The following is a 21,072-nucleotide window of genomic DNA, read 5'->3' as shown; positions in this document are numbered from 1 at the left end:
TAAAATCCAGGAAGAAAAAAAATCAATGTGTATCTGTAATAACAGTGAGGTAGAAATGAAGTACAGCAAATATAAGAAACCCCTATAGGGGCTGTGCTCAGGTATTCTTACACTGAACAGAGACGAGTGTTCTCTTTCCTAGCAAAGGCAAAATCAAGAACTAATTCTTAAAGTCAGGAAATTCTCAGTATATTCATTTGGACATGAGAGGAAAACAAAAACCTGAACTTATATACTAGAAAAATAATTATATAAAAACTGACATTAGAGATTAATTGACAAATAATTAAATTGGGTGAAACTTAACTGAAAATGTTTGCCCTTTCAGCCTTTGCGGTGGGAGCGGCGAGCTTTTCCACTGAAGGATGAGGATACAGCAGCCTTATTATGCCAAGATGAAAGAAAGGATCTGACTGAGGGGGCAAGCACAGCCTTCCGTGATGAAGCCTTCTGTAGCACTACACCTGAGAATAGCCACCCTCCAAGTGTGCAGTTAGATGGAATGGAAGAATATAAAATCTTTGGTATAGGAGTCACTAGTGTTAAAAGAAATAGGTGACAGGGAACATATTAAGAAAAGTATGTAACTGAAAGGTAAAGAGGAAAAAAGCCCTAAACCCTCTCTTCTGGATCTCTACCTCCTCTGGTCACAGTCCCACAGGAGGGAGTGCCGCATGTACCCATATTTCACCGTTCAGGGGATAGGCCGGAGTCCCTTTTCCTTCCTGACTCACAGAAGTAGCTACTTCTCACCCACACAAATGCTAGTGACTTGTGCTTGCCAATAATACAAATCACAAGCACTAAGACACTAACTGCTGCAATCCATGCCAAGTCACACCTCGGGCATTTGTTGACATAAGAGCCCTCCTTCTTTGTTTCTATTCTCATGGCAGTTCACTAGAATTGCTGCAATAACATATGAAAATATACGAGTGTGTATACAGAATATATACACATATGATACACACATATGTAGTCTTAAAACTGCATGTATGAACTACTCTATGCAATAAGTTGCCATGAATACCTAGCACAGGTGCTCACTGATGACAGACACCTGAAAGCTTTGACTGTGGGGAGCGAGTTGTGTTTTCTTTTATTCTAAACATTGTTTAACCAATATAAGTTATTTATGGAGATTCTTATATCAGATAACGCAACATTCATTTATTTGAAATCATTGTTCTCTCCTGGACTAACCACAGGCTTTCTGCTTACTCCTAACAAAATTAAGAGAAGCAACTTAAGAGTTTAATATATTGATACGTTTAAAAACTATTGTCGTTGGAAATTCACTCTGAGTTTTACTTGCTTTATGTACTTCTTCAAGATAGCAATTTAAAATATAAAACAGCATACAAATCATAATATGGTTGTAAGTCTAGCTAATATACAGCCAGAAGCTTCTAATTTGTTTTTTCCTTACTATAGCTTACATAAATACCTACTCTTACAGGCATCCTAGATCAAGGATTCAAGTTTTCCAAGACCAAGACTTTAATATAGAATACTGAGGAGTGTACATTAAGGAAAATTCTTTTTGAAGCCATACCATTTTTTTTCCTAGATGAAAGTTAAGTACAATTTGTATCAACCACTTTTTGTTATGCAAAGAAAGGTTACTTGATTTGTAGTTCCCATACTACTGAGAATCCTGGCCACGGAGCTTGCACTCTGTGGGATTAGATACATAAGGTGTTGTTGAGGATTGGAAATGCAACTGATCCCTGCAGAAGGGGGAGGGGGGAACCATTTAAATTCAATACTTACAAACTTTTGCTTATAGTTTTACTGTACATTTATTTTTAAAGAAAAAGAACAAAAGCCAGAAAAATACAAGTTGTCCCAGCAAATAAATTCAAATCTTTGTCATGACTGATATTATAACCTTCTACATAGTTTTTTTAATTAAAGTTATTTCTATATGCCTTGTATTGTGTGATTTGATTAAATGAACAAACCTTTGGTAAGCTAAAATAGAAACAAGTATTAATATCTGTCATCTCTTAGCTCCCTTCTTCTTTGTTAGAAATGTTTTATATATCCATCCATCCTTGGGGTCAAAATCTGTACTTCCCAAGTATTCTTGACTTACTCTGATTCTGCTAGAGGATACAGTTACACTGAAAATAAGAAAAGTAAACTTCCTTTTCTCTAACATCTCAGGAGCTCTGTTTGTAGTCAGAGCAGCAGTGCCCACCAGAAACTGCTTCTGCTATACCAGGTTTTCTATGTATCAGGCTACTGTGGAGCCTTACTTTTCTAATAGGAAAAGAATACCTGTTCCAACAATTATAGGACAATTTAGCAGTTAATTTGATTATACAAAAGTGCTTAATCACTCAAAACAGACATGATGCTTGCCATTTTATGTTGAGCATCCTCTATAGTCTAGGTATAGGCCTTCCAAAACCATGTTACCCTTTTAATTCTCAAATGCACAATAGTTATGATTCCATTCAATATATATAAGAGTTTATAGTGAAAACAAGATGGGTGATTTCATTAAAGAGCTAGAATAGGATATTCTGTTCTATTGGTATTCAACCCAGTGGCACTTCCAAGAGAAACTGTATGGTTCTATTTCATACCCCTAGGAATGGTGGATGAGTGAGGCAGCAGGAAGGAATTACAGAGTAGCCTGCTGTGACAAAGGTGACACCTTGATAAGTCTGCGCTTGCATTTCAGAAACCCTAGGCTTCATACATTATTTTTATAGTTTTTAATAAACCAAGTATAAGATAAAAAGAAAAAATAATTCAAATACCAGACCATGACATGCTACCCCACCAAACCTTCTAATTTTCATCTCATTCCATTCATATTCTCAGGCATATAAACAAATCACAAATGACATGAACTAGAGAAAATATGGATGTCATTTGCTTTAGGGATAAACCAGGGAATCAACAGAACATTCTTTGTAAAAATACAGAAAAATGTTTTTCATAGTAGCTAATTTTCCTCTTTAGGCATTAAGACACATTTCTATCTGTAATCTTAACAAATCAAATTTTCACTCTTTACAAAAATCATTCTCCCAGTATAAATGTGAATACTTTTCACCACGTTAATTTCTAAATGGCATCTCTAAAAAGGTAGTTATTTCTAACCTCTTGACCATCCTGCACAATTGACTTGAATCCCTGGAATGCAGCATTGCTTCAATTGCAATGTGATTGGTAGTCAATATTCCTCGTTTCCAGTAAAAAACAGGGTTCATGGGCAGAAACTGGGTTCCTTGTGGCTTCATCGGTCAAGGGAACGTTTCTGAGCCGCTTCTGAGCAAACGTTTCTTAGTAAGTTGATAACAGCTCTGGGGTCATCACTTCTCATAATGGCACTGCCAGACACAATCATGTTAGCTCCTGCCTGCAAGAAGTACACAGCAATGCGTTAGCAGGGAAGAAATGGAAACCTAAGTCCCAGATTAGCATTTCCACCCTTGCTTCTGTCAGCAATTTTCCAGAAGCTGACTGTAGCACTCAAGTCACTGAATTAAGGGAAAGCTTATAAATGAAACCACACTATCATTTGTAAGGAAGTCTACCAAGTCACTGGACTGTTGGGCTAGTTAAGCCCTAAGCTGTACATGGTACCTCTGCAACTTAGGTAAAGCTTGAAACTCTAGGTCCTCATACCATTCATGTCTTTCCTATGCATATCAATGCCCCAGACACTAAGGAAACATTCTGTTTGTTTCTAGAAAGCCGGAAAGGAGACACTGTAAAAAGTAGAAGCTATCCATGAAACACCACAAACATTAGTGCCTTGCCATTTTGTGTCAGAAAGAATGTAAAAATATATCTCAATGCATTCTTAGATTCTAGTATGGCTTAGAGTTCTGGGTGGCATTTTTAAATGTGAAGGCAAAGAAATGGGAGAGGCTAGGTGTTACATATACCCCCAAAACCTCAAATGAGATAACTCCAAATTTAGGGTCTGGGATCTGAGCTGAGAGAAAACCATTCTGTTGTGAAAGTCTCTGTTGGAAGCTGGAAAATTACAAGCTGAGGAAAAATTCTCCAACAAGACCCAGTCACCTGATAGTACAATGTTCCATCAAAAATACTCTCTTCAGAAATTAGAATCTATAGGACTATTGATTAACATTGACTCTTAGTTTGAGCAGGAATAGCCCAACAGAAAAATTTTTTCTAAAACAAACAAACAAACAAACAAACAAACAAAACCTCATTACTGCCAAGCCTTTTTTTTTTTCTTTTTTTGTTAAGGTCTTGCTATGTAGCCTAAGCTGGCCTTGAAATTAAAACTCAAATTTCTCCTGTTCCTCCCTCATTTCTCTACTTTCTTAGTAACTGCCAAGCTTTTTGTTGTTTGTGTCAGGCAGAAGAGCATGGCCATTACAGTAGAATCTGAACAAAAATGAGCCATTTGACTTACGATCAGGAAGGGCTGCCATCTAACAATGAGACCCAGGAGCAGACCTAAGCTAGGGCAGCTCCCTAGACAAAACAGACTAAACTTGATAAATGCGAACTGGGCCTTAATTTTCAACAAAACTAGATCTAGTCACTTCTTACAAAACACAAACAGGCAGCTAAGACTCTTACATATAAAGAATTTATCTTCCTCCAGTTGAAAAGCTATCTTTTAAAAGAGCTTACAGGTTTTGCTAAGGGCAACGTACTCCTTCTGGAGACCAGGATTTACTATTAACAATTTGTGTTAAGAAATCACTTGTTCTTTATTTTCTAATCCTACATTTGAACAAAAAATATTTTCCCAAGACAAAATCAATTTTGAGTATCCTTTGGTGATAGACTGCCCTGCAGACGTCAGCTATGGGAACTGTCCGAGGCACAGCTGAGGAGCAGTCTCACCTCCGCACACTTCTGAACAGTGTCAGGACCTACTCCACCATCGACCTCTATATCCAAAGTTGGGAACTGGGTCCTCAACCAGTGAACCTAGACATACATGAAGAAACAGTGACTCCTACAGTGGACATGCACGGGAAAGCAAGCACACACAGCATCAGAGCTGACACTAGCTAGCAGTGAAATGGCTAAGCCTGTCCACAACCACATCCAAACATTACTGGGCATCACTTCAATAGACTGAGCATATTATGTCTGTAAAAGCAGTTTAGCAAATGACATTCAATTTGTGATAGCTTTACAAAGACTGCAATAAAAACTCTCAAGTGACCCAAGGTCACAAAAATAAGTTTAAAACTTTTGCAATATGGTTAAAATACTAATTTATATTTTAAAACCTATCATGCTATATTACAGTATCTGAAGGCATCCCCTCACTTCCAAAACAGGCCATGTCTCAATATTGCAGTTATGCCTACTGAATACACAGCTATAGCAAAAACCTCACCCCAAAATAGAATATTTCTTTTACCTTGGGCATCATATCTTCCATGAATTTCTGCCCTCCAAACCCAGGTTCTACGGTCATTACCAAGGCCATATCTATTTGATTAGCCCATGGGGCCAAATATTCGACTGTAGTTCCTGGTTTGATGGCAAGGCCAACCTGTAACAAACAATGCTAAATCACATTATTTTCCTATTGTATATATAGTGTATTATAGTGGCTTAGTTTTTTTTTTTTTGAAAGCAACTTACAAAACAAAATATGGAAATTATCCAGAGTATAATAGGTTTTTTATTTTGTTTTTGTAACTTAGATTTATTTCTGCCATCTTATTTTCTGTTATTAAAAATTATTCTTACAATATATTTGTTCATATCCTCAACTCCTTCAAGATCTTCCCTACCCACCCAACTTTATATTTTTACCTTTCTTTCTTAAAAACCAGTTGCCCATGTCCAGACCTCTTTCTTTTTTCCCCACCCATTTTACCAGCTCTGACAGTAACTAGTATAAAATAAGGTTCCTATCATCGACTTACCTTCATCCCATTCTCCCGGATGTCTTTAATCAAAGCCCCTGGGTTCTCAGTTGCCTCAAGATGAAAGGTGTATTGATTGGCACCTGCCACAGCCATTGGTTTTACCCACTGTTCTGGCCTAGAAACCATCATGTGCATATCTAGGAAAAAAAGACGTCTCCTATACATTACTGAGAGAAATATACCCAGCTAACAGGATGATATACTCAGCCTACAGGTTTGTTTATTTTGTCATTATGTATATAAATTTTTCTGGCATTACAAAAATCAGTTATACTTTGGTATTGTCTTTATCCTAGAGATAGATTGGTTATGTTCACTTATGAAATAGTTTTTCCACAAAAAAAAAGCACATCTGCTATATGTGAAGAGAAATGAAATCAGAAAACTGAGACCTAAGTCCAGAAAATGCTACTTTCAAAGGTTTAAAGAAGTTACACAAACTATATAGCCTTGTTCTCTTCCAGAAAGCTACATGCGATTCTTTCCATATGTTCTTTCAGGTGACCTTTATTGAACTGTTAGAGCATCATGAATGGATGCTCTAGGTCCTAGAAATCGAGCAGTTTCTTTACTGCCTTTGGGGTCATTCTTAGTGAGACTGTGTGCAACAGGAGATAAAATACGAGTTAGGTTGAACAGCTAATGCCAGCACAACTGAGACTGGGCCTCACTAAGAGCACATGATGTTGAGGAAAATACCAGCAGGTAGGGAGGACAACTCTGCAGAGTGCTGGGATTTATTCCTGATGAGATGGGGAAAACAAAGGTTTCAGTGTAGTGACAAGGTCCAATCACAAGGGCTACTGTGACAGGAAGCGAGGATAAAGTCATGTTCTGGAGCCCCAGCCATCTATCTAAAAGGTGAAAGGAAAATGCAGACACTGCCAAGGATTTGGCACTGCGGTTAATTCACTGAGTGACAGAGAGAAGGCAAGCTGGGAGGGAAGTTGGCAGCCTAAAGCTTGATGTACTTAAACATAGGCATACTCTTCTTAAAGTTTCTAATTTTAATCCAGCAACATGGCTACTCTGGCAAGGGATCACAACCAAAGATATGATCCCAGCAGATTACAGACACACTCTGGATTACAGAAATACAGATAAACCTTAAGTACACACCTTTAATCTTCCACAATGAAGGTAAGTTTTAGTTGAAGAAAGCAGCCATGTTGAAAAGTGACATTTATTGAGGGTCAGACAAAGTGACAAATCAGAGAAACATTCACTAGAATTAAGTCAGAGATGGGATACACCCAACACACATGAGCACAGCGGACGAAGAGGCTATATAAGAGCTGCAGGAGAGGAAAAACTGATGGTGTGGTAGGTGGTGTGTATGTACGGCAGTTTTACAGAGATGGTGGAGAGAGAAAAAGGTAGACACAAGAGAAGACAGAACTAGCCAAAGAATGAGACGGAGCCAGAAGAGTAGAACATATGGTCAAAATGAGTATGAGGCCAGGCAGAGCAATTCAGTCAGAAGCCAAGGAAAGCCAGATTGATTCAGGCAGCTTAGAAGATTAGATTATATAGAGGTTAGAAGCTCTCAGACTAGGCCTAGGGATAGTTAGAACAGAGAAGGAAACAGTGGGGGCTCAGCACAAGCTGTTATTCATACAGCTTGGGTATGACTAGACTCTTACCACCTCCTCCAAGGAAATAAAACAATATTTACAGAATCAGAATGTGTTTCATGAGGAAAAGGATGCTTCAAAGAGTAAAGATCACAAAAACCACCCTGTGACCAATTCTGGACAGTGTGGAGAGTAGTGAGCCTTTTTTTTTTTTTTTTTTTTTTTTGGTCAGAGGAAGTACATTTTTGGGGTTGCTAAGATTTACTTTAAAAATAAATTCTAATACTTCAGAATGAAACTAATATTATAAAATGCAAAAGCTTTGGAAAAGAGCTAGATGATAACACCAGTAGTATATATTTCTAAACTAACAAAAACATGATAATACATGAAAACTTCATATAAGATCAGCATTCCTGAAACAGTGTCTAGTAGTTTATCCTGGCTAGATATACAGGTATTATGTGTGTTAGTTATTTGAATTAAGACATTTCACAGTACTAATCAGCACGCAGGTTATTAAAGAGAGCTTACTGCAGTCTTTTTGACAGTTTACTTTGCACAGCTTCATTTTGGAGGTTTTCTGGTGTCAAGTGTGGTTTAAAATATTAAACAGAGAGGCTGGCGACATGGCTCAGGAGTTAAGAGCACTGGCTGCTCTTCCAGAATACTGGGGCTCCATTCAGTTATATGGCAGCTTGAAACTGTAACTCCAGTCTCAGAGGATCCGAGACCCACTTATCCCCTCCACTAGCCCAAAGCATGCAAGTGGATCATGACATAACTGCAGGCAAAACACCAACACACATAACATAAATTATTTTCACAAAAATTAAAAAGTTCCAGAAATAAACACACGGTAAGTTTTATATTGTGCACACCACACCAGCTTGCTCTTTGATTTCCCCCCTTTGGCTTATGTATGGTCACTATATATTACTCCCGGTTCAGCACTTGGCAGCTGGCTGAAGAAATTACATCCAATGTCCTAGTATCACAGTGCTCATGATCAAGTTACCCTATTTCTAGAAAAGGGTGTGTGTGTATGTGTGTGTGTGTGTGCATGGTGTGAATAAGTACAGGTGTGTGCATGCTATAGTATGCATGTGGACGTCAGAGGACAGCTGATGGATGTTGGGATGGGAAAAGGGATAGAACTCAGGTTGTTAAGTTTACAGAACAATTATTTTTTCCTTTAGGTTATCTTGTTAACCCTTAATTTTTACTTGCTATCAGCAACACAGCAAGTTGATGTTGACAACTGAGACAAGTTCTAGATTCTTCCTTTAAACAATAATGCAATACTGTAATCCTTGCAATAATGCAGTAAGAAAATTTGACAGAGAATGCATTCACATCATTACAGTACATTGTCTTATTCTATTTTATCACAAGTTGTTGCTTACTATTCACTGTGTTTAATTATGTTAAGCTTTAACACAGATGTGTAAGAAAATGATGCTTTTTCCTACATTTGCAAATATTCAGCCAAGATATTCCTTATTTAAAAATAAGTATATCATTTTGTTAGTATGCGATTTATATTAACCTTTAATAAATGGTAAAAAATCATACATACACCAAAAAAGTTGTTTTGAAATCAATTACTTTATGATTTATTACTAGTAAATAAATGGTTTATATGCTTATTTTATATATCTGTATACCCAGAGCTGTGTAAAAATTCCTCAGGAAAAAGGGGTCAAGGCTGGAGAAAGTTTAAGAAACCTTGCTTTGTATCAGGCACATCTTGCACATAGTCCCAGAGCACTCTGGAGGTAGAGTAAGGAGGATCAAGGGTTCAAGGGGAAGTACATGAAATCTTGCCCGCCACTCAAAAAACAAACAAACCCACAAACACCCTGTTCTTTGTGTATTATAAAGTGTAAGCGGTATCTTCTTGATGCAGGTGATAAATCACAACTGGTAGTCAACGCTTGATAATAACAGATGAGTTTTTCTAAACTGTAGGCTAACTACTATGGTACATCTGACATAGGCAGAGCCCAAGTATGATGTTTTAGAGGTTACTCATGTCACATGCAGCTTTGACCTAACAATGTTTTCAACATACAATGTAGGTATTGTTACCCAGCCCTACGATAAAGTAAGGGCATGTCTAGGTATGACAGAGCACAGGAGACAGCAGGTTTCTAATACTATTTACAAGCTCTTTGGCAACAAGTATGAGAAAAATTGGAAGTACAAAGTGACTTTGTTAGTTAAAAACAAAATCTGCCATTTCCTAAAATGAACAATTTAGCTGTCATTTTTGTCTTTTACAAGAGAAAACTGGTGTTTGAAAAAGGCAACCAGTTGGCTCAAGCAATGGTGCAAGCTGTCCGGACAGGGGATGTGTCTCCTAAAGTACAGCAGAAGTACTCTGCTCTTCCTACTCAGTCCTGTGATGATCAATGATGATATGTACTGTAAACAGGCAGCAGCGTACACAGCAGTGAAACAGTCTCCACCAGAGGAATACAATGCCACCGCATCCCTGACTGGGTTCCGCTAAGTCACCAAAGAACTAAGTCACCGCTGATTTGCAGAGCCAGTATGGACAGTGACAGACAGTGTCTTAGTATTAGGAAAATGCCTTTGACCTCATAAATGAGCTATGATTCTCAGTACTACAGACCACTGCCTTAGATAATAAAGACTTTTTCTTGTTACTTTACTTCTTAGATGTCTTTTGAGCTCAAAGCTAAGACTGAATAAATAGTTCAGAGCTTTCAAAGGATGCTGATACAGAGCTGTTTACAAGTATCTCCAGAAGCTAAGGCAGGAGAATTCCAAGTTCAAGGGAAGCCTGGGAAAACTAAATTCTAAGTTTACAAGGGAAACTTAGGGAGACTCTGCCTCAAAACTAAAAGTTCAACTAAGGAGATAGCCATAGAAGTGTTAGTCATGCAAGCCTGACAACCTGAGTTCGATCCCTGGAACCCATATGAAAAATGGATACAGCAGTGTAGTCTCATTTATAGTCCTAGCATCCCTATGATGAGATGGGAGGTAGAGAGAGGAGAATATCAAGGAAGCTCTCAGACCAGCTAGGTAGAGCATGCAGTGAGACAGACCCTGCTTCAGTGGGTGGAAGGCGGGAGCTAATTCTCAAAAGCCGTCCTGACCTCCCTTCCACAAGCATACCGTGTCATTGTGTTGCACATACACTTCCATGCATGCACACAGGTGCACACATGAGCACATACACACTCACACCTCCTAACACACACACACACACACACACACACACACACACACACACACACACAAATTTTTAAAAATAGTAAAAGGCTATGGTTGGAATTGGCATGTGCAAGGCCTCAGTTGACTTCCAGTTACAACAACAAAAATCTAGAACCTTATAGGTAGTACATACAACTTATGAACTATTTGTTTATTTTTAAAGATTTTACTTTCAAATATGAATGTCTGTGTGTGGGTATGTGCACATAAGTGCAGATGCTTGCAGAGGCCAGAAAAGGGAGTTAAGTGGTTGTGAGCCATCAATGTGGGTGCTGGGAACCCTGGTCCCCTGTCAGATAAGATCTGGTCTTAACTGTGGAACTGTACCTCTAGCTCTGGTCTACTTGTTAAAATGCAATGTGTCAATTATCTAAAACCAAGACATAACAACCAAGTCAGACTGCTTAGCTATAAAAAATAAAGGGCTCAATCCCCAAATATTATTGCAGTGTATTCATCTTTATTTTGGAAAATTTCCCTGAAATACTAATTAGCAAATTTATATACACATACATCATACATACTCACCTAAATCCAGGAAGAAAAAGTGGGTTGGATATGAGGGTGGCATTGCATCAGGACAGACTGATGATAAAAGATAAAAAGTACTGAGAAGTGAGCCTATGAGTCAGAATAGAAGAGGAAAGACTAATAAGAAAAACACGAAAAGACAGCAGTGGAATGTGGGAACAAAGTGATTTAATCATTTCTCATACTCCATGTAAGATGTAATTTTAACGTCACAGCATACAACACTAGCATATTCAAGAAGATTCTTACTTTGAAAACTCCTTTCCAAAACAATAATGTTTAACACAAGATTATATTCTAGTACATGGAATTTAAAAAGAGGAACATGTTGGCAAACATGAAGTAATAATTCACATTTTCTTTGGTTCTCTCAAAACAGATGAATCTTTTCAGCCTCAGTAGGTGAGGGATGGCTATGATTAAGACCAGCGCAAAGCTGCAAATGTACTTTATGAGATTTTAGGTTTTGTTTAGCTTTTATAACTCAACTGCATAATTGTCAGATGTGAATTTTGCAGGTAACAGCATGCTGCTTGTCAAAAGGTTGGGCACACTTGCTAAGGTCCTCACTCAGCAGGGACACACTTACTAAGGCCCACACTCAGCAGGGACACACTTACTAAGGTCCTCACTCAGCAGGGACACACTTACTAAGGCCCACACTCAGCAGGGACACACTTACTAAGACTGCACTCAGCATGGACACACTTGCTAAGGCCCACACTCAGCAGGGACACACTTACTAAGGTCCACACTCAGCAGGGACACACTTGCTAAGGCCCTCACTCAGCATGGACACACTTACTAAGGCCCACACTCAGCAGGGACACACTTACTAAGGTCCACACTCAGCAGGGACACACTTACTAAGGCCCACACTCAGCAGGGACACACTTACTAAGGCCCACACTCAGCATGGACACACTTACTAAGGTCCACACTCAGCATGGACACACTTGCTAAGGCCCACACTCAGCAGGGACACACTTACTAAGGTCCACACTCAGCAGGGACACACTTGCTAAGGCCTACACTCAGCAGGGACACACTTACTAAAACTGCACTCAGCATGGACACACTTGCTAAGGCCCACACTCAGCAGGGACACACTTACTAAGGCCCACACTCAGCAGGGACACACTAAGGCCCACACTCAGCAGGGACACACTTGCTAAGGCCCTCACTCAGCAGGGACACACTTACTAAGGCCCACACTCAGCAGGTACACACTTGCTAAGGCCCACACTCAGCAGGGACACACTTACTAAGACTGCACTCAGCAGGGACACACTTGCTAAGGTCCTCACTCAGCAGGGACACACTTACTAAGGCCCACACTCAGCAGGTACACACTTGCTAAGGCCCACACTCAGCAGGGACACACTTACTAAGACTGCACTCAGCAGGGACACACTTGCTAAGGTCCTCACTCAGCAGGGACACACTTACTAAGGCCCACACTCAGCAGGGACACACTTACTAAGACTGCACTCAGCAGGAACACACTTGCTAAGGCCCACACTCAGCAGGGACACACTTACTAAGACTGCACTTAGCATGGACACACTTGTTAAGGCCTGCACTCGGCACGGACACACTTACTAGAGCCCGCACTCAGAATGGTCTGCCTTAGTAGGAATGTCCTGTGGCTGCACTGCCAATAATAGTCAGAAGACAATGTGGCTGCCGAGGACTTGTAATGTGAATATTGTAAATTAGAAAGTAAATTTTTATTTTAATTGAAGTAGCTAAATATGGGTTAAGAGCTACCACGCAGAAAAGTACAGCTAGAATCCTTCATAAAATTGCTCTTCAGGCAAAAAAACTTAAGATTCATTTAATTATACAAGTTATAGAAAACATGAACTTGGATCTGTTTCAGCTCAAATACCTTCTAATTTGGAGTGATCTAAAAAGAAACCAAACTGATGACAAAAAACTTCAGACTTCCTATGACGAATGCCTGCATTTGAAAGAAGTAAAGTGGCTGAGGGACCACTTAGTTGAATCATAAATTCAACTGGTAGTTACACTAAGTACAATTGTGTGTGTTTAGCCTTAAGAAAAGTAAAGGCTGGGGATGGAGAGGTGACTCAGTACTTAAGAGGACAGGCTGCTCTTCCAGAGGACCCTGGTTCAGTTCCTTGCACCTACACTGTGGCTCACAACCTTCTGTAGTTCCTATTCTAGGGAATCCAATGCCATCCTCTGGCCTAAGGACACTGCGCACGCACACACACATACACACACACATACATACACACACACACACACACACACACACACACACACACACACACTCAGCCAAAAAACATCCAAACAAATGAATGATAATAATAGAAAATCACAAGATGAGTTCTTCCACTCTGATAAACTAAAAAGGTTTAAGAACAGACTGCACAGTGGGTAAAAGTCAATCTGCCTCACTAGACAGTAGAGAAGCGTTAACTTGGACTTGGTGCTTAGAAAGGCCCCTTGGAGGAGAAGGCAATCAACCCTAGGGTTGACCTGATGGGAGACCCTCACATAGAGTTTTTCCTGGGAGAATCAGCGTCAAGGCCCTGGAGAAAAGAGTACAAGATAAACCTGACCAACCGTGGGGTTGGGGATTTAGCTCAGTAGTAGAGCGCTTGCCTAGCAAGCACAAGGCCCTGGGTTTGGTCCCCATCTCCGGAAAAAAACAAAAAAACAAAAAACAAACAAACAAAAAAACCTGACCAACCAACCCCTGTCCTTTATGTAAGCAATGGAATTAGTTTTAAAGGGTATAACAACCCACTTACCAAAGAAAGGGTCCTGGCCCAGCTGCTTTCGGAGGCTTTCAACCACAGGGTGACCAAAAGTGATGTTGGGAACAAAATGTCTGCAAGACAAAAAGAAAATCTTACTCTAAAAACATTTCCAGTCTGACTTCTGCATTTTTCGATCTGAATTCTGACAAGAGAACAAAGGAACGTTTAGAACTGCATTTTTTCCAAATAATCCTTAACACTTTTAGTATGAGACAGATTAAACAAAAATAACCAGGTAAGATCAAGTTTACTATTAATGGGTGCTGTCACATATCTCTTCATAATGACAGGTCTGTAGTTCATAACCCATGGCAAGCAGAAATGGGAAGATGAAGAAGTTCTTGATGAAATGGAGAGATGACCAAGTTCCTGACTTACTCAGGGACACACCGGTTAATACAGGATCCTGCCACAGGTGTCCTGAATCTTAGCCTCTAATCCACTTCAACCACAGGCTATCAATTTAGTTTATTTAAACCCTTTGAACAATAACCATTAAAAGAGTAACAATGCAGGGTTGGGGATTTAGCTCAGTGGTAGAGCGCTTGCCTAGCAAGCGCAAGGCCCTGGGTTCGGTCCCCAGCTCCGAAAAAAAGAAAAAAAAAAAAAAGAAAAAAAAGAAAAGAGTAACAATGCTTATTGGAGTTAGTCACAGTGTATTGAGAGCTTAGGTGCGATGTCTTTTTTTTTTTTTTTTTTTTTTCTTTTTCTTTTTTTTTCCGGAGCTGGGGACCGAACCCAGGGCCTTGCGCTTGCAAGCGCTCTACCACTGAGCTAAATCCCCAACCCCTTAGGTGTGATATCTTTCTTCATACCTCAGACTAGTAAACATAGATACGATTTATATCTTTTGAAGAACATGGTAACTAACACCCTTCAATCATCTGGTTCATAATCTGTGGAACAGAATTCAAATTAAGTCAGCCTGACCCCAAAGCACTTAACCTTTAAGCTCTGTAAGTATTAGGTACATACAAATATTCTGAAATACAAATAAAACCCCAAATCTGAGACAATTACGGTCACAAGCATTTTGAATGGGAGAAATTCAATGTGCACCCTTTCCTGCCCTCATAAGCAGCTGATCAAGCTCCTCATGAACAGAACTGTGGAATGGAAGACAAAGTCCCAGCAGTGCGTGGGCAGGCACTCACACTCAACGCTACATCAACGAGAAATAAACTACAGTGCTATGGCCTGAAATGTAGGCTTTGAGGAAAGCTAAACAATAACACCCACAGAAATGTGAAGAAAGAAAATAACGAAAGAAAGATTAAAACAAATGTTTTAAGTTTTCTGTAGAATTCTGAAATATTAGAAGATCACTTATAAAACATTGATATCGGAAGGACCAGAAAAGCCGAAAAGCAAAAGAAGGCAGAAATAAGCAAGTTTAGGTCAAAGGGGTAGGGGTGTTGACCAAAGCAAGATAGGCTCCATCAGACTAAGGGTGTCCAATGTTACAGGCAGGTGTTCGGAGTTTATTGCACTGTAAATATCAAGTGGGGTATTAGGGCAAAATCCATACCATAAAGCAGGAAGATGGACTGGGCAATAAGATGCAAGAAGGAAGGCAGGTGTTAATGCTAAGAATCAATAAAAATTGCAAAGATAGGGGGAAAAAGGGTCTGTCAACAACTGATTCGGTGCAACAGGGAGGAAAAGAGAATCAGCCATGGTTAAGGCTCTTTCTAAATACTTCCTATACATTGAACTTTAAGTATTTAGAAACCATGAGACAGGTGGCACCTGTATTTTACAAGCAAAGGAACGCAGCCCAGTGTCATACAATCAGTAAGTGTTGGCAGCAGGAGTTAACACAGGCAATGAGGCTACAAAGTCCAGTCTCAGCACTCTCCTGCCAATGCGACACTAGAACAATAGTCCTGGGGAGGAAGCAGGAACTCACTTCTCAGGATAAAGCTGAGAGAGACAGAACAAGTGGATCACTGCTAAGTTCTCTAACCAACTGATCCTTGGAGGTTCAGTCTCTAATATTTAGAAGATTATTCCACTGCCTGCCCAAGGGCCATCACTGTCAGGGAGTCATCATGCACTGATGTTAATTACACCAGAAATAAGGGACTGGTAGGCAGCAGCAACCCAACAGATCATTCTACAACTTCACACAAAGCCTTGAATTGCATATACTGCTCTTTTAATTTACTGTGTGGCCTTGGAAATTAGTTTGCTCAAATTTAGGTTTCATTTATTATTAAAACAAACACAGTGACAAACAGTAAAGGCTGAGAAACTGAGAACCTAATAAATACAAATTTACTTGAGAAACAGAAGAATAACATAAAAAAATTACCAACTCCAAGTTATGTGAGCAATTTGTGCTCCTGGTGATGAATTCAATGAACTGGGTTCACTAAATTCACCAAGAGCCCAATATGCACCAATATTTTTAGAAGAAACTAAAGGCTTGTGGCTAAGCCACAACCAAAAGGGGTAAAAGCCTAGGCACGACATCAGGTGTTTCAGAATTGCTGGACAACATGCATTATCAAAGGATTTCCAACCTCTTTATAGGGGCTATTAAGGTTCCGAAAACCCAAGAACATGAATTTTTATCAAATGCCTCAGATTTCTTACCAGACTAAAAAAATCCTAAATTATTTACTCTAAAGAAAAGGAATCACCAGAAAAGTCAGCTTCATCACGATTTCACTCTGACATTCCCTACAACCCCCCTCAAATTCAGTCCTTCGGAGTAAAGCCTGAAAGAGGAAAATGCAACAAAGGGGTCCTCCTTCCTGAAATCTAGGGACTTGCTGGGGATAACCAATAGCTAATATAATGAAGGAATCTAAGTTTCCTCTCTTATCAGGTTCCATCAGCATCCCTAAACTTTAGTTATAACTGGAAGGCAGTCTACTGCAGACAAATCAACAAACTGTAAGAGGATTAAGGTCGGTACAAAATGCACCAAGACAAGAACTAGAGCACAATCTTCCTGTGGATGAGGAACTGTAGAGTCATTGGCTGGTGCCAGTTGGCAGACATTGTTAAGAGGCAAAATTGGGCAGCTGAGACAGGCTAGAGGGGGTACGGCCCAGGACACAATGAAAAACTAACTGGTTAAAGATGTTCACCTCACTCAATTCCAGACAATCAAGGCCTTAGCAGAATACAGAACATGGTGACCAAATCTTTGATATCTCGATCATGTCCCACCCACAACAGCCAGAAATTCAAAATTCATGTAAAATCTCTCCAACTTAAAATGATAAATTTAAAAATCGCCATGTGCTCTGCTCCCATGGTTGGGGTCAACACATTCTAGCTAGCATCCTGCCATGGTGTGTTTTGTGCTTTTCTCAAAATGTTTTTCCAGAAAATAAACCTATCCCTTATTTCAGATATTTAACCATACTTGTGTCTGGCCACCTAGTGTTTCCCAGACTAGTTTCTGACTTTCTAGATAAATTCAGTTTTAAACAGAGAAGAAAACTAGGGGGCTGGGGAAGTAAGCAGAGAAGGGAGGGGAATATTTTGAGGCTAGTCACCTGTGCAAAGGGATCACACAGCTCTCTTCTGGAGACACTGAAGTACATCAGCTTTTGTTTACTCTGCCAGGGTGGTAAGAAAGAGGCTGTACTTCCCTAAACTGGTTTCCTCTTTTGCAAACGATGAATAGAAACGGCTTTTACTTAAAAAGAGAGAGAGAGAGAGAGAGAGAGAGAGAGAGAGAGAGAGAGAGAGAGAGAGAAAAGAAAATAGGTATAGATATAAAGACATAAAAATTGTACATGAACAATTTAGGTTTTCTAAGCCCAGGGCATCTCGGTAAAAGTAGAATGATTTAAAAGAAAAAAAAGTCATCTTATTTCCTAAACTTGTCTGCTATGGGGAGGGGGAGCAAAGGTGACTCTCAGGGATGCTTTCTACTATTACTAAGCAATGATAACAGGCTTTACTTCTCTTACCAAGGAAAGACAGATCCCACTCTTGGGAAGTTTACAGTACCTCAGGAGAGAGATAAAATGAGACATGGAATTCTACCTTACTCTTCACTGACTAACACATAACTGCAAAAAGTACCTGGACAGCCCACAGGGCCCTGGCCCTACACAAAGAACCAGGAATACTGAAAGCAGGTGACAGTCTTATCCAATACCAAATGGCCAGCTCTAAAAATATACACACAAATGGCATTATACAGACGGAGCAGGTAACATTTATGTATTTAGGGATATATGCATGTATGTATTTTTACATATGTATGTAATAATTAATTTAAAAAGATTTGAAAGAGAGCAAGGAGGTGTATGGTTTGGTGGGAGGAAAGGGAAGGCAGAATGATTTAGTTGTACAGAATCTCAAAAACTAAAGACTTTTAAAAATAAGGTTAAAAAGCCAGGCACACCTTTGATACCAGCACTTAGGAGGCAGAAGCAGAGACAGGTGCATCTCTTTAAGTTTGAAGCAAACATGGTCTACAGTGTGAGTTCCAGGACACAGAGATACCCTGTCTCAAAACTCCAAAAAAAAAAAGTACCAGAACAGAATGCTAACTGCTTCTAAGTACTGCTACCACCAACATTCCTATTAGCAAAGTGATAGAAATGGTCTCCATCCATTCTGCTTCAAGCCGACTCACGCTTATACATGTAGTCTATTCCATGCTGAGACCCCTATTCTCTCAGGCACCCAAATCAAACACCATCTCTGTGGTATACATTCTATTCAGTCAAGGGCTTTCAAGTGTTAAGAAAAACAAGAGAAGTAACCACAGAGAACAAAAAAAGGAGACAAAATTGCTTTGGAGAAAAGGCCAGCGACTTTAAAAAGAAATTGATGTGACTGAATGTGGTGAGCCGTGCCTGTAATTCCAGCGTTTGGGAAGCTGAGTCACGACATTGAGTTTGAGACCAGTTACATTTACATAGGCCTTGTCTCGAAAACAGAGCCAACAGCAACACCCCCAACAAGAAAACAAACTAATGACTTGTTTGTAAATAACACATATTTGTCAATGTGACTGAGGGCAAACAGATTTTGCTTATTTGAAATAAATTTATTTTTCTATCTCACCCCAAGGTTTTTATAATTCTATGAGAACTTCCGGTGGGAAATGCTAGTCCAAAAGACAAGAAGACTCAAGTTCCAAGTCTGTCACAATCTTCTGTAATCTTGAGCAAGTCTCCTTTGGGTCTACGTTTGTTTCCTCACTTTAGAACCAACTTAGCAAACTTGTACCCTGATTCTGAGCATTGGAAGCTATAACTACAGTGCTTAAAAATTACTTACCAAAAAACCCCCCCAAAACAAAAAAACAAACAAACAAACAAACAAAAAACCTGACCTCCCTGAACAGCAGAGTGCCTGAAGAGAAAATGGACAGGAAAATCAGAATTCGAATGGTTATTTGATACAACTAACAACTGCAGAAAATCTGTTACATGTCAGGCACTGGACTTGCTCTTTTCAAGTTCCCAAAGACGCGGAAGCGTTCTATTACTAACACTTCCATTTTCCTCACACTGAAACCGAATCCCAATGAAGGCTGAAGCGGCTTGTCTGAGAGAAGTCGGCAAGCGGTCGAACTTAGGAAGCCCATCTAGGTGTCAAGCTCATAACCTTTGACGAGTCCGTCTCCCAGCTTGGTCAAGAACTAGTTATCTGAGTTTGAGCAAGTCCTGCCTGTCCCGTTGGGCCTCAGTTTCTCTACGAATTCCTGACAGAGATGTCCTGAACACTGGAGGTGGCTCCTGAGTCCTATCACCACAGGTTACAGGGGCGCGGGGAAGGACCGGGGACTGGGCCCCGAAGTCAGCCAAGGCCGGCTCGGTGCCCTCAGCAGCGCGCTTGGCGAGGCAGCCCGTCGCACAGGGGCGCCGTGCACCCAACAGGCGCTCGCTGAGGTGCAGCGACGCGACCCGCGCGGCCAGCCCGCCCCGAGCCCCGCGGAGTTACCCGTCCATTACATCCAGGTGCAGGTAGTCGGCCCCCGAGTCCAGCATGCGCAGGCACTCGGCCCCCAGGTTGGCCAGGTCGCTGTTGAGGATGGACGGGCCGATCTTGCAGCCCGACGCCATGGTGCCGGTTCCCTAGAGCGAGTGAGCCCACGAGAGCCCGGGCCAGCCAAGACTTCGTCTCGATTGGGCGCGCCGCACTGGCTCCGCCCCCTCCCATCTCGCACTGTCTTCCGGACTCTGCCGGAAGCAGCTGCCCTACGGCGAGGAAGTCCCGCCTCCTCCTGGGGGTGGGGCTGTCAGATGGCTGGTTAGGGGCGGAGCCAGGTGCAGATCTTATGCCTCCTGTCTTGGATTTCCCAGGGTTTTCTGTCTTCTCAGAATAATGGCTTCTTTTCCTTTTGGAAGGAAAAATAGTTATTGAGTATAATGTAAGAAGGCAACGGGCTAATCAGCTAGACTACCACCTACAATGTAGGAATTTGTTTTGACTTTTTAAAATTTCATACATATATGATTGTGATCATATACAATCCCATTACCCTCTCTTAGTCCCCTGACACAGCTCCTGACCCCTTCTTCCCAATTAATCCCTCTCCTACTTAAATAACTTCGTGCGTCTGTAGGTTTTGTGCAGGGAGCCACAGTTGCTTGTGCAATCATTAGTTGCAGCATTTCACAGAACCTTCCCCACCCTCCATCTCTTATAGTCCTCTCTTCTGAGAAGTTCCCTAGTCAAGCTGCTGCTGATTGGTGACTGGTAAGTACTCGGTGTAGGAATTTCTGCAGTAGCCAGTTTGATAGAATTGTTATTCAACCATAATTCTTGAAATGAATTAAGTGTCTTAATGTCAAACAAACTGACTGGGTCAGGAAGAAATGAAAAGGGACATGAAGATACACATGGATAGAACAACAGCAATTCCTAAGGAACAAGGATTGGGGATCTCATAGTTTTATTAAAAGAATGGAGGTAATTTAGATGCCATGGTTTCTACGGGAGACACACTCAGAGGACAATAGTCTTTAATGTTCTGACTTGGGGATATACCAGCATTCCAGCAGGTCATAATTTGGGCTGTGAAGTCAAGTTGGCTTGATGTCTTCCATATCT

At 40.5% G+C, this 21,072-nt stretch overlaps 2 protein-coding genes across 49 annotated transcripts in view; one reads left to right on the top strand and one right to left on the bottom strand.

Moving 5' to 3' along the window:
* Window positions 1-1,998, top strand: part of Kansl1l (KAT8 regulatory NSL complex subunit 1-like) — a 105,913-nt gene extending 103,915 nt beyond the window's left edge. For 25 of the 28 annotated variants that reach the window (XR_015628789.1, XR_015628788.1, XR_015628793.1 and 22 more), the window contains one exon: window positions 329-1,928. Coding sequence is in view for 17 of the 28 variants with exons in the window: in XM_087567082.1 (XP_087423208.1) it covers window positions 329-559 (231 nt within the window). In the remaining 11 variants the exon portion in view is untranslated. Of the gene's footprint in view, window positions 1-328 lie in introns of all 28 variants that reach the window. The other 3 variants (NM_001431333.1, NM_001431334.1, NM_001431332.1) reach the window with 1 other exon arrangement.
* On the bottom strand, window positions 1,784-20,104 carry Rpe (ribulose-5-phosphate-3-epimerase). 21 transcript variants are annotated; one of them, XM_087567300.1, is made up of 7 exons: window positions 19,960-20,104; window positions 14,029-14,108; window positions 11,243-11,335; window positions 5,892-6,031; window positions 5,378-5,527; window positions 4,849-4,935; window positions 1,784-3,376 (listed from the first exon to the last, which is right to left on the bottom strand). In XM_087567300.1, exons 1-7 carry the CDS (start codon window positions 20,079-20,081, stop codon window positions 3,254-3,256), a joined length of 795 nt encoding a protein of 264 aa, XP_087423426.1. In that variant the 5' UTR covers window positions 20,082-20,104; the 3' UTR covers window positions 1,784-3,253. The 21 variants fall into 21 exon arrangements, with proteins under 21 accessions (XP_087423426.1, NP_001386051.1, XP_087423427.1 ...); NM_001399122.1 differs by having other exon boundaries at window positions 5,378-5,512; XM_087567301.1 differs by having other exon boundaries at window positions 11,243-11,299.
* Window positions 20,105-21,072: the final 968 nt, after the last annotated feature.

This window comes from Rattus norvegicus, chromosome 9, assembly GCF_021556685.1.
Source record: "Rattus norvegicus strain SHRSP/BbbUtx chromosome 9, alternate assembly SHRSP_T2T, whole genome shotgun sequence".
Lineage (NCBI taxonomy): Eukaryota > Metazoa > Chordata > Mammalia > Rodentia > Muridae > Rattus > Rattus norvegicus.
The sequence above is the reverse complement of the archived record's forward strand: the minus strand, read 5'-3'. Positions and strand labels throughout refer to the sequence as shown.

Excerpts from the sequence above, each read along its gene's own strand:
- Rpe (XM_087567300.1), bottom strand. The coding sequence starts at position 20,081 with ATGGCGTCGGGCTGCAAGATCGGCCCGTCCATCCTCAACAGCGACCTG. Across the intron at positions 14,109-19,959 it reads CACCTGGATGTAATGGACGG|ACATTTTGTTCCCAACATCA; the intron begins GTAACTCCGCGG and ends TTTGTCTTGCAG. Across the intron at positions 3,377-4,848 it reads CTGTTCAGAAGTGTGCGGAG|GCAGGAGCTAACATGATTGT; the intron begins GTGAGACTGCTC and ends TACTTCTTGCAG.